The following is a 12,785-nucleotide window of genomic DNA, read 5'->3' as shown; positions in this document are numbered from 1 at the left end:
AATAAAAACTTGGGGGTAGCATGTCCCAAAATATTTAGGGGTTGAAGTTTCAGTAAAATGTGTCTCTTGAAGGCACACTATATGGACTTTTGAGGAGGACAGAGATCTGAATACTTTAGTTTGTTTCTGAGGAATGTTTAGACCTTGGACATTTAAGGTTAGGACATTTAAAGGAGCCGTATATAATTATTACATAAGATATAATGATGTATTACTGTTATCATTTGCAGAATCAGAGAAACCCTGGGGAAAGACCAGAAAAAAAGTTATATAGACTAGGAGAAGTAGATTATGAGAGAAAAAAGAAAGAAAAAGAGTCATATATTTAAGAATAAATTATAATTACTAATATATGTATAAAAATAAAACAATGGTGTACTGAGCATGCAAATCTGCTAGCTCAGAGGCACAAAGTCTATCTGAGGAGGCTCCTCACTCTATAACCCTAGTGGAGGAGAGTCCTAGGACAGAAAAAATGGGGCAGCAGTGACCAATTCTCGGGTCCCCCACGGACAAAATTTATGAAAAAACAAATAAAAATCTATTTAGACATCCAATTTTGGTTGTAGTCATTAAAAATAAGCAAACATAAGAGTAGGATTAAATACTATTCCTTTTAACAAATCCTGAATTAGTTATATATAAATATTTGCACATAAGGTTATATACCTTAACTTATAATATATTAAGTACTAGTTATGAACTTGAACTATTTAAAATTAAAGCTAAGAAATGAATCATAAAGTTGAATGACCTTCAGAGAGAATTGTTGTACGTCAAAGAGGGCTGGTTGAGGGCCTATTGTATAGATGCAGATTTTGCAAGGTGTTCTGTAATTCTTCGGAGGATCTGCATGAATATTTGGTGCCTTAAAAGGTAAAACAAATAGAAAATGGGAATCCCCATTGTTGGAGATTTTGTAGCAAGGGTTTCATTGTACGACATTTAGCAACTGTTATTGGGATTAGGTCAGCAAAAATCTGGTATGAATGACCTTGAAAAGTAAGAGATTCCTTGTTCCTGGCAGCTGTCATAAGTTGCTCTTTTGTGTGAAAAAAGTGGAACTTTACAATTATGTCACAAGGGGGGCCTTCAGTTTTGCGTGGCGCCAAAGCTCTATGTTTCCTGTTTATTTCCAATCTTTCAATTGGGATTGACGGTGTTAATCCCTGAAAAAGAGCAGTCATAGTCGATTGAAGGTCAATGATTGACTCAGGTGTACCTCGTATGCGGAGGTTTGATCGACTTGCCCTATTTTCAAAGTCCTCCAAATGCGCTTGTAGCATTAAGTTTGCATCTTTAATACCGCGTACACATGATCATTTTTCGGCATGAAAAAAACGTTGTTTTAAAAAAAATGTCATTTAAAATGATCGTGTGTGGGCTTCACATAATTTTTCGGGTTCTGAAAAACGACAATTTTTTTTTCGTACATGCTGCATTTTTTAACGACGTTTCAAACTATGTCGTTTTTTTGGGTTGTAAAAAATGATCGTGTGTGGGCTAAAACAACGTTAAAAACCCGCACATGCGCAGAAGCAAGTTATGAGACGGGAGTGCTCGTTCTGGTAAAACTACCATTCGTAATAGAGTAAGCACATTCATCACGCTGTAACCGACAGAAAAACGTGAATCATTTTTAACTAACAGGAATTCAGATAAAGCAGCCCAAAGGGTGGCGTCATCCGCATGGAACTTCCGCTTTATAGTGCCGTTGTACGTGTTGTATGTCACTACGCTGTGCTAGAGTATTTTTAAAAAATGACCGTGTGTGGGCAACGTCGTTTTAATGATGAAGTTGGAAAAACTTTGTTTTTTCTACATGCCGAAAAACTTTGGTTTTTTTTCATGCCGAAAAATGATCGTGTGTACGCGGCATAAGAGTCTCAAATTGATTGTCATGTGAAATTACATTAGTTTCAATGTCATCCATTCTGTTTTCCAAGTCAGCTGTGCGTTGGCCTAAATCACGTATTTCTTTTGTCAGTTTCTCTGTAATTTGGTCGGAGGTCTGCTTTAAAGCTTTCTGTCGCATTTTCTCTATTTGCTTGGGTGTAATGTAACTGCTTGTTGTGGCTGGGAGCTGGCGCTGTATTCACTGTCTGTGTCATATAATTCCTGAGGTAAATGCAGCTGCTTCTTGTCAGTGAGTGCTTTAGTTGTGTGAGGAGAATTTGACTGAACCATATTTCAGGAGCCTCTGGGCAGCTTTTCCTTGTGGCTTTTCACTTTTGTTTTACCTCGGGCAGCTACCAAAACCATTCTATTTGGTTCAAGGGTACTGAAGAGGATCTCAGTATGCTTTGTTTAGTTACCCTGCCATTTGGGCGTCTGTAGTGGCCATGCAGTCCCAGGAGGAACAGAGCCTCAGCGGGATATGTCCATCGCTGTCTACTCTGTGCATGCACCCCACGCAATTGAGGTCAGCAGTCTTTCTCATGATTGTGATTCCTACTGAACCAGACGCAGAGACCATTTAAAGGCTCAGGAACCCTTTGCAGGTTTTATGGCTTAATTATCTGATTAGAGTGACTTTGAGCCTAGAATATTGCAACTTTTCACAATATTCTAATTTTCTGAGATTTTGGATTTGGGGTTTTCATGAGCTGTAAGCCATAATCATCACAATTATGACAAATCATGGCTTGAACTATCTTGCTTTGCATGTAATGAGTCTATCTCATATATTATTTTCACCTTGTAAGTTGCATTAGTGAAATAAATGAACTTTTGCACAATATTCAAATTTTTCGAGTTTCACCTGTATGTGTATGTGTATGTGGATTAGCTGTGAGAGAAGAGGGGGATTTATCATGCAGCCCTTCCTAAAGGCTGTCCGTGTGTCTCTTGTTACTGAATGTAACTCACCCCCTCATGTAGAGGGCATGTGGCCTGGTACGGTTCAGCGGGGGGGCGCTCGCTCATCCCCAACCCCTTTTCTGACCTGCTGGGCCACTACCTCAATACCGGGCCTAATCTGGCACGTCTCTCCTTCAAGTAAAAATCATCATTTTTTTGCTAGAAAATTACTCAGAACCCCCAAACATTATATATATATATATATATATATATATATATATATATATATATATATATATATATATATATATATATATATATATATACATATATATATATATATATATATATATATATATTTGTATATATTTTTTTTTTAGCAGACACCCTAGGGAATAAAGTGGTGGTCATTGCAACTTTTTATCTTGCATGGTATTTGCGCAATAATTTGGGAAAAACGGTTTCAAGAATTAAAAAATAACAAAACAGTAAAGTTAGCCCAGCTAAAGCGCAAGCTATTGGGGACAGGGGCCTTACATCTTTTTTTGTTTACTTATTTATTAATTTTTTATATTTTTTTTTTTACATTTTTTTTTATCACTTTTATTCCTATTACAAGGAATGTAAACATCCCTTGTAATAGGAATCTATTGTGACAGGTCCTCTTTATGGAGAGATGCTGGAGCAATAAGACCCCACATTTCTCCTCCAGGCTTAAAAAGCATGACATTTAGAAAAAAAAATCACTGATCTCAGGCCGACAGCCGCAATGGCAGCTTTGTTTACTTATGGGTACTCGGGCGTGACATCATAACGTCGTGCCCGGGCCTCCGATGGTCATAGAGATGACCGGTGACCATCTGGTCACCGTAAATCTCTATCCTCGTCATCCGGCACCAGCTGATTCGTTCTCCAGGCCCCCGATGGCGCAGGAGAGCCCAGAGAAGCATCAGATGGCGGCAGGAGAGGGGAGCGTCCCCTCCTGTCGCATATAAGAATGATTAGGGCCGGAACTGCCTGCTCGCAAGTTCTGATGTGAACTTAACTAAAGGGTGTTTGACTCATCCTTATTACCACTACATGTGTGAAAAAAAATGCAAAAACAGCCCTGGCAGTGAAAGGGTTAATACACTAAGATCTAACATTATTGATATATGTTCCGGGTTCCCTAACAATCAGTCAAAACACAATATTAATAAGATCACTGACATGTAAATGTAACATAGGATTTGTGATATTCTGCTGTGTGGACATAATTGTAATGTGTAGTTTGGTGTATGTGAAAGATCAGCTTCAATCATACATGACTCAGAGCCATCATCTTATATTCCTCTCTATAGGTAAGGATCTGCCGAATCAGATCCTACTGGATGAACTCGGACATTCCCTGACTCCGGAGCTGAGAGGTAAATAAAACCCGAAGTGTATCTATCACAGGAATCACTTTGTGTAAGGGGCAGAGAAGGTGTTGGAATATTTACACTTCATTTGTACCGTCTATTCCACTGAGGGATTCTGGATCTGAATCTAGCAAATTAATAGTGATGGTATGGGTGCTCTAATTACACCGGATCCCGGGGTCTGTCTTCTGGTTATACCAAGATCAGAATTATGGAACACTGAGTTTTATTCCAAGAGTCCAGACTCTTATATATATATATATATATATATATATATATATATATATATATATATATATATATATATATATATATATAAAACACACGCCTGTACAAACCTTTTAGTATCAGATGTGGCTAAGTGCTGATGTAGTGTGAAATGCGTTAGTTGGAGTGCTATGTTCCCTTGATTGGAGTGGGGTGTGGAGAGTCTTTCCTGAAAATGTCCAAATAAAGGTGATTTTATTGGATGTGCTCCGACCAGATTATTTTCTTCTACATGTCTAAAGTCATGCAGACCCTGCCACTTTCCTCATTAGAGCCATACAAGTGCCACAGGTGATTGATAACTATAAAGTCACTCCCCTACAGACTCAATCCCCTTTCACACTTGTACGACTTCAAAGTCGTGTGACTTTGCCATGATTTTACCGCAATTTCGCAAAATTTTGCCGCAATTTTGGATCAGTACTACTTTGTACGACTTTGCCACAATTTTGGCACCAACCAATGCGTTTCCAGTTCCTGTTTGCTTCCTGGTTGTTGTGACAAAAAATGTTTGCTACTCAATATATTGCCACAGCAGTTGTCATTGCTGCTGCAGCAGTAGCAGTGCATGAGGAAGAAGAGGAGGAGAAGCGGAGGACAAGGACAAGGACATCTCTTTTTTTGGGCTGTTTGGAGCACATTGTTCCTGAGGGAATAACCAGGAAGTGAATGTGTGCTAGAAAAATGTGCTTGGGAGGGGCTACTATGCTGAAAGGATTGGGTGGGACAAGGGTCAAAAAGCTGCTTGTGCTTACAAAGTCGTACTGAAATTGTGTCTATATTATTCAGGTACGATTTGCATGCTACTTGAGGGTTTAACATTGAGGTCTATGGACATCAACTCGCATGGAAGTTGGACCAAAGCAGTGCAGGGACTACTTTGAAGTCCGCACGTCTTAAATTCCTGCCAATATGAATGGAAGTCATTGAAAATCATGGAGAATGACTTGTCATGCAATTTTGCAGTCCAAAATCGTGGGACAAGTCGTATAAGTATGTATTGAGTGAGTCCCATTTCACAAAGACAGACAAACAGCTATTTCTTCAGAATAACTAGAGGTAGGAATCTACAAAAATGTTTGTTTAAATCTTTGCAGAAGACATAGATCACCCAGAGGGGCATGTTTTTTTCAACAAAAGTGGAGTTACCCCTTCATGACCAGGCCATTTTTTTTCCAATATGGCACTGCATTACTTTAACTGACAATTGTGACAATGTACCCAAATAAATGTATTTATTTGACAGCATAGGAAAGTAAATCTGGGCAGGGCTGACATTATTTTTTGATATTTCAGCTTAGAAAAGGCACAATGTTTTCTGATACAAGTGTATTTCTGTCTGGATCAATAGGTATTTTTCTTTACTTGCATGGTATTTAAAGGATAAAACATGGAGAAATAAGCATATTGTACATATTGTAAAGAATCAGTGTTCAAGTAATATCTGGATGTTTAATGACCACACATGGTAACCTGTAAAATTTGAAACTAAAATGTAGTAATAATTAAAGAAACTTTATTAACATTATGAACATTACAAAAGAAAATAACATCAACATTCTCAACTTCTACTTTAACATGATCCATACAATATTTTCTTTATCTTTCCAGAAATTCAGGAAAAGCACAAACACCATCTGATGGAGAAGACTGAGACTCTAGTGGAGCATAAACCCCCAGGAACTACCCTGGAGCCACAAACATTCCTCATCAATGAGCGTTATGTGAACCTGATTGTAGTCTCCACTGATCAGTTCAGGGAACGTCCCCAGAATGAGCTAATACAGACCGGGGTAAAACATGAGGAATGCTTGAAGGAAACACAGACAGGACTGGAACACATTTCCCCCAACAAGCTGTTCAGATGGAACCCCCAGTCACATTGTGTACCACGTGCAGTAATGGTGAGCGGAGTGCCAGGAATAGGGAAGACCACACTGATGCAGAAGTTTGTCTATGACTGGGTGACCGGAAAACTCTACCAGAGATTTTCCTTTCTCCTCTTCTTCAGATTCCGGGACCTTAATAGACTGGGAGAGGTCAGCTTGGAGGAGATGATTCTTCATCAATATCCATATCTGGAGAGTCAGATTGGAGATATTTTACAAGATCCAGAGAGACTTCTGTTTATATTTGATGGATTAGATGAAAGTATTCACCAAGTGAATTTCAGATCAAGTAAACTGTCCAATCCAAAGCAGAGATCACATTTTGGTGAGATTGTGGACAGTTTGGTGAGGCAGAGTCTTCTTGAGGGTTGCTCTGTACTGATAACAAGCCGCCCAACCAGACTGGCATCAGTTGATACCGGTGTTTTCCAGAGAATAGCTGAGATCATGGGATTTCTCCATGAAGACAGACGGATCTTCTTTAATAATTTCTTTGGAAATGAGGAATTGTCAGAAAAGGCTTTTCATCATTTACAGGAGAATGACACGCTGTACACTTTCTGTTATATCCCATCATACTGCTGGATCATCTGTACAGTGTTATCAATGTGCTTCAGAGCCCAACCAATCACTGATCAGCTGATGACATCATTACCCAAAACAGTGACACAACTCTTTGTGACTTTTGTCTCCAACATTCTGGCCAATCACAGCCAGAATAAAGATGGTGGTCACACTGACCGTGATCTGCTGACCTCTATTGGGCGGATGGCAGAACATGGAGTTATGAATCACATGATTGTATTTGATAAGCGTGATCTGGAGTCGTTCAGTGTGAGAAATGATAATCATCTCTTTTCATCTTTCATGATGGAATCTGGTCAGCCTCCTGATGTGGATTACACCTTCTTACATCTCACTCTTCAGGAGTTTTTTGCTGCTTTAGTCCATTTTATTAACTATAATGCTGACAGATTACAGAAAACACTTGATGATGGTGAATCTTATGAAGACGGTCGTGCTAAAATATTCCTCCGTTTCCTCTGCGGTCTCTCAGACTCTTCTACTAGATCCTTGTTAAAGTCTCATGGGGGAGAATTGTCTACTCAGGCTGCCAGACATGTCATCACCTGGATCCAGAAGAAATTACCAGAACAAACACCTGACAAATCCATAAGAGGCAGCACAGAGTTTCTTAATGTATTCTACTATCTCTATGAGAGCAGGAATAAGGCTCTGGTGTCACAATGTATTGGATTAAAGAAAGTTGACTTTTCTGAGGTCCCCCTCAGCCCTCTGGACTGCTCTGTGCTGTCTTTTATCCTTCAATCCTGCAGAGACACAGAAGAAGTAAATCTAAGTTCATGTAATATTCAGAGTGAAGGATTGAGGAAATTTATACCGGCTCTACACAACATCAAGAGCTTAGGGTAAATATTAAATCTGATTTATCACATTTCTATAATTGGTATTTTTAGGTGTATTCCCAGAGAAATTACTAATTATTAGTGCGATTTGTTTCCTGTTATATGCAGACTGTACATATCTATCTATATGAATACATCAGATAAGACTTAAAGCAGAACTAAAGGCAAAACCTTTTATTTTCGGATGGAGTAAAGGAAGGTTATAACTCATGTCTGTTTTTTGCCATCTGTATCACATTGGGGAGATTTCCCTTCACTTCATATCCCATAGACAAAACAGGAAGTGAGAGGAAATCCCTCCAACGTGAGGAATCACTGGTTGTCATCAGAACTAGAGTTCTTATTGGAATATTTCCCCTCTTTTCCATGTTCTGGTGACAACCCAACATATTTGTTTTTTTCACTTTCACTCTCGGAGATAATAGTAAACAGGACAAATAGAGGGTGTATCTCCCTATTGGGGGCACAGACAGTAATAAAAACCTTACAGGCGCTCTAATCCTTCTCCACATAATTGAAACCTAAAAAAGTTTTGTCTTTAGTTATACTTTCATTTTCACAGAGAAATACTTTTATTTTGAAATGTTGAATTATTACCCAGAATGAACAGACAAATGACATTGGGTTTCTACCTTTTGATTGATGAACAGAGTGGGTGCAGTGAATGCTAAAAAGTGGGTGTGACTTGTTAAAAATGGGTGTGAACGAATATGTGTGATTGAAGCTGTGTGTTACATATATATAGATTGAGTTTAGTGAAAAAGGGTGTGGTTAGGTAAAATCTGAGCCTACTCAAAGTATACACTGTACACATATCACCATTAGGGATGGGCAAACGGTTTGGCCCGAGCATGAGTGGGGGCCAAACATTTGACAATAAATGAAAAAATAGGATTTTTAATACAGCTTACCTGTAAAATCCTTTTCTTGGGAATACATCACGGGACACAGAGCCTTAATTAATGGGTTATGTAATCACCACAGGTGATTGGACACTGGCAAACCCAATTAGAATTGAGTTCCTCCCCTATATAACCCCTCGCAAATGGAGAGTGCCTCAGTTTTGTAGCAAAGCAATAAGTGTTCCATGTTTAACTCCTAAGAGGGGTGGGAGCTCTGTGTCCCGTGATGTATTCCCAAGAAAAGGATTTTACAGGTAAGCTGTATTAAAAATTTATATTTTCTTGATCATACATCACAGGACACAGAGCCTTAACCACTTAATGGGATGTCCCATAGCAATGCTAAAATTTTAAGGGGAGGGAGACACAGATCAGAATAAGACCACCATCGAGCCAGAGGATCTATACTGCTGCCTACAGCACACTACGCCCGAAGGCGGCATCCTCGTAACCTCTCACATCTACCTGATAGAATTTGGTAAATGTATGGACCGAAGACCAAGTAGCAACCTTACAGATCTGTGCCATGGAGGCCTGGTGATGCACTGCCCATGAAGCACCAACTGCTCTAGTCGAGTGTGCTTTCACCTGAAAAGGAAGGATCTTCTTTTCTAAATTATAGGCCTGAATAATGACTTGTCGAATCCACCTTGCAATAGTGGATCTTGACACTGCCTGGCCCTTCTTTGGACCTCGTGGCAGAATGAACAGACAATCAGTCTTCCTTATCTGAGCCGTAGCTTGCAGACAAACCCTTACTGCTCTTACAACATTTATAGAGTGTAGACTCTCTTCCTCCGCAGACTGCGGATTTGGAAAAAAAAGACGGTAGGACTATGTAACGGGCAGGGGTTAACGCTGTTTACGATATTCCATTCCACCAACCCAAGACAGCTTATCGACAGTCCACAATCCAGCAGACGAACAGGGCCCATATGATTTCCCCAGAAAACGAGACACACAGCTCTGTTCTCTGGTTCAAAACAGATAGATCTTTAATGGTAAACTCAGGCTTCTTATATACAATCAGTAATAAAATAACAATGGCTTAACTCCACCCACAACATGACACAAGGAGCCCAATATGCATCTTTAGTCAGACTTTCTGGCACCGGTATAACCCACATGAGCTAATTAGCTACAGCTGACAAGTCAGACATCAAGACTCCAGCTTTTCTCACCTGCTATACAATACTCATTTATCAATAGAATTTTCACACAATACAGTGTTAATTAGCATCACACAATGAAAAGGTCTTTAGAAGCCAGACTGTCTACCAAGCTCCAATCCACATCACCACAGTAGCAGACTTAGTTAGCACAATAGACAATAGAATGCAATCACAGCAAGCTTTATCATACACTAGAGCCAGGTAGCTGGAGGTGATGACATTTTTCAATTAACATCTTTCAATTAACCTGTTGAGTTCAGAATCAACAACCAGTAATTCGTTTTTTACAGACATTCTTGAATATATTGTGGATTATCATTACTGTCCCATCTCATGTAATCCAAGATATCAGTTCTCAATCATCCTATGCCCCTAGTGGACATAGGATGACCCTAGACACAAGAGTCATTGGTGAAGCTGAAACAGGAGTACCCCACACCCTTCAAGAGCCTCTGGGTCCCACGGGCCATACCGTTACAGATTATATCTAGGTTCAGATGAAAACCTGAAATCACCTTAGGTAAGAAATTCGGGTGAGGCCATAGCACCACCCTGTCTGTACGGTTCTTTACATGAAAGAGCCGCCAATTCCGATACCCTTCTAGCCGAGGATATGGCTATAAGAAAAAAACTGTTTCTGTCAACATATTAAGAGAAACCTGGTGTAAAGGTTCAAAAGGTAGCTTCTGTAAAACAGACTACACCAAATTCAAATCCCATGGGCACACGGGAGACTTAATCAGCGGATTTAACCACAGTGCACCCGGAACAAAGGCCCTAACTAGGGAATGAGAGGCAAGCAGTATTTGAAAAAATACTGACAAAGCCGAGATTTGGCCCTTGATAGTGCTCAAGTCCAACCTCATATCTAAGCCCAACTGAAGAAAGGCAAGAATCCTAGGATGTCACTTTCTGGGTTCACACCAGGAAACATATGCCTTCCAGATTCTGTAGTAGATGAGCCTGAAGGCCGGCTTCCTAGCATTAACCAGAGTGGATAGGACTGGCCCTGTAAGCCCATGTTTCCTCAGAATGTGGGTCTCAACAGCCAAACTGTCAAATTTAGACTTTGTAAGGCAGGATGGGATATTGGACCCTGCGATAGTAGGTCTGGGTGTAATGGAAGAACCCAAGGTCTTTCTACTGCCATCCTTACGACTTCTGCATACCAGGGTCTCCTGGGCCAAGCCGGGGTGACCAAAATCACACTTTCCTTCCTTCTTGACTCTCTGAAGGAACCGTACTGGAGGGAATGCTTAAATCAGGGAATACCGATCCCATGAGATTGTCAGGGCATCTGACCCTTAAAGGGCCACTAAAGGCAGAAATATAAAAAAAAAAATAACAAACCTGTTATACTTACCTCCGCTGTGCAGTTCATTTTGCACAGAGTGACCCGGATCTGTGTCTTCTGGGGTCCCTCGATGGCTGTCTCGGCTCCTCCTCGCAAAAGCTTTCCACGTTCATGCGAGCTCCCTCGCATGGTGGAAAGCTTTTGCGAGCGCGCTCCTGTGATACATCGGCGGCCATAGCCGCCGACTGTATCACTCGGCCCCGCCCCCCGGCGCGCTGCATCATCCGCTGTGATTGACAGCAGCGCCAGCCAATGGCTGCGCTGCTATCAATCCGCCCAGCCTAGCCAATCAACGGCCAGGCTGGGACCCGAACAAGATGACAAGCACGCTCCCGGGACTTTCAAACGGTGAGGTAAGTAAAACGGGGGCTTGGGGGGGGGGTGGTGCTGTCTGATGTTTTTTTACCTTAATGCATAGGATGCAATAAGGTAAAAAAACTTTTACCTTCACAACCACTTTAAGCATAGAGATCTCTTGTTCTTGACACAAAACTGTCCAGTTTTGCGTTAAACCTGGAAGCCAACAGGTCCCCATCTGGGGTTCCCCATTTCTGAAATATGATTTGAAACATGTCGGGGTGTAGAGACCACTTGCCTGGACTCAGTTGCTGGCGGCTTAAAAAATCCACCTGACAGTTTTCTACCCCTGGAATGAAGACCACAGATAGGCGAGGAATATGCCTTTCTGCCCAGGCCAAGATGTGATTCACCTCTTTTTGGGCATCCAGACTTCTGGTGCCTCCTTGGTGATTGATATAGGCTACGGCCGTAGCATTGTCAGACTGAACCCGAACAGGCCAGCCTTGCAGTCTGCAAGACCAAACTGAGGGCCAAATTAATTGCCCGAATCTCCAGAATGTTGATGGGTAGGAGCTTTTCGGCCCCAGACCTCTTCCCCTGGGCAGATGCTTCTTCTAGCACTGCCCCCTGCTCAAAAGGCTGGCATCTGTGGTCACCACTTTCCAGGTAACTGGAGTGAAGGATTTCCCTTCTGACAGATTTTTGGTGAGCAACCACCAATTGAGGCTATGGCGAACCTCTGGAGATAAGATCATAGGAAGATCCAGGGCCCGAACATCCTTGTGCCAAGCTGATAGAATTCTGCCCTGTAACAGTCTTGAGTAAAACTGGGCATAAGGGACAGCCTTGAATGAGGCTACCATCTTTCCTAACAATCTCATGCATAGACAGATGGAAGGCCTTCTTTTTGCCCTTACCACTCGGACCAAGTCTCCTATGGCTTTTGCCTTTGGCTTGAGAAGGAATACCATGCTTAGGGACGTGTTTAAAATCATGCCCAAGTACTCTAGCCTTTTTTGAGGCTGCAATGAAGATTTCTCCAGATTGAGGACCCAGCCTAGGTACTCTAAATATTCCACTGTTCTGTGCACATTGTGGCCTAAGCGTGCGGCAGACTGATCTATGATCAATAGATCGTCCAGATAGGCTGTTATCGCTATGCCTCGTGCCCTTAGCCTTGCCGGGGCCAGTATTTTCGTGAACACTCGAGGTGCTGTAGCCAGCCCAAAAGAAAGGGCCACAAACTGAAAGTGGCGCTGATCCACCACAAACCTT

At 41.2% G+C, this 12,785-nt stretch overlaps 1 protein-coding gene across 7 annotated transcripts in view; it reads left to right on the top strand.

Moving 5' to 3' along the window:
- Window positions 1-12,785, top strand: part of LOC120933759 (NACHT, LRR and PYD domains-containing protein 3-like) — a 250,256-nt gene that overhangs the window by 128,636 nt on the left and 108,835 nt on the right. For 6 of the 7 annotated variants that reach the window (XM_040347144.1, XM_040347141.1, XM_040347146.1 and 3 more), the window contains exons 5-6: window positions 4,140-4,205; window positions 6,078-7,785. In XM_040347144.1, coding sequence (XP_040203078.1) covers window positions 4,140-4,205; window positions 6,078-7,785 — 1,774 coding nt within the window. The remainder of the gene's footprint in view (window positions 1-4,139; window positions 4,206-6,077; window positions 7,786-12,785) is intronic. The other variant, XM_040347145.1, reaches the window with a different exon arrangement.

The sequence above is a fragment of the Rana temporaria genome, chromosome 3 (genome assembly GCF_905171775.1).
Source record: "Rana temporaria chromosome 3, aRanTem1.1, whole genome shotgun sequence".
NCBI classification, from domain to species: domain Eukaryota; kingdom Metazoa; phylum Chordata; class Amphibia; order Anura; family Ranidae; genus Rana; species Rana temporaria.
Note: the sequence above shows the minus strand (reverse complement) of the source record. Positions and strands in the feature narration are given on the sequence as shown.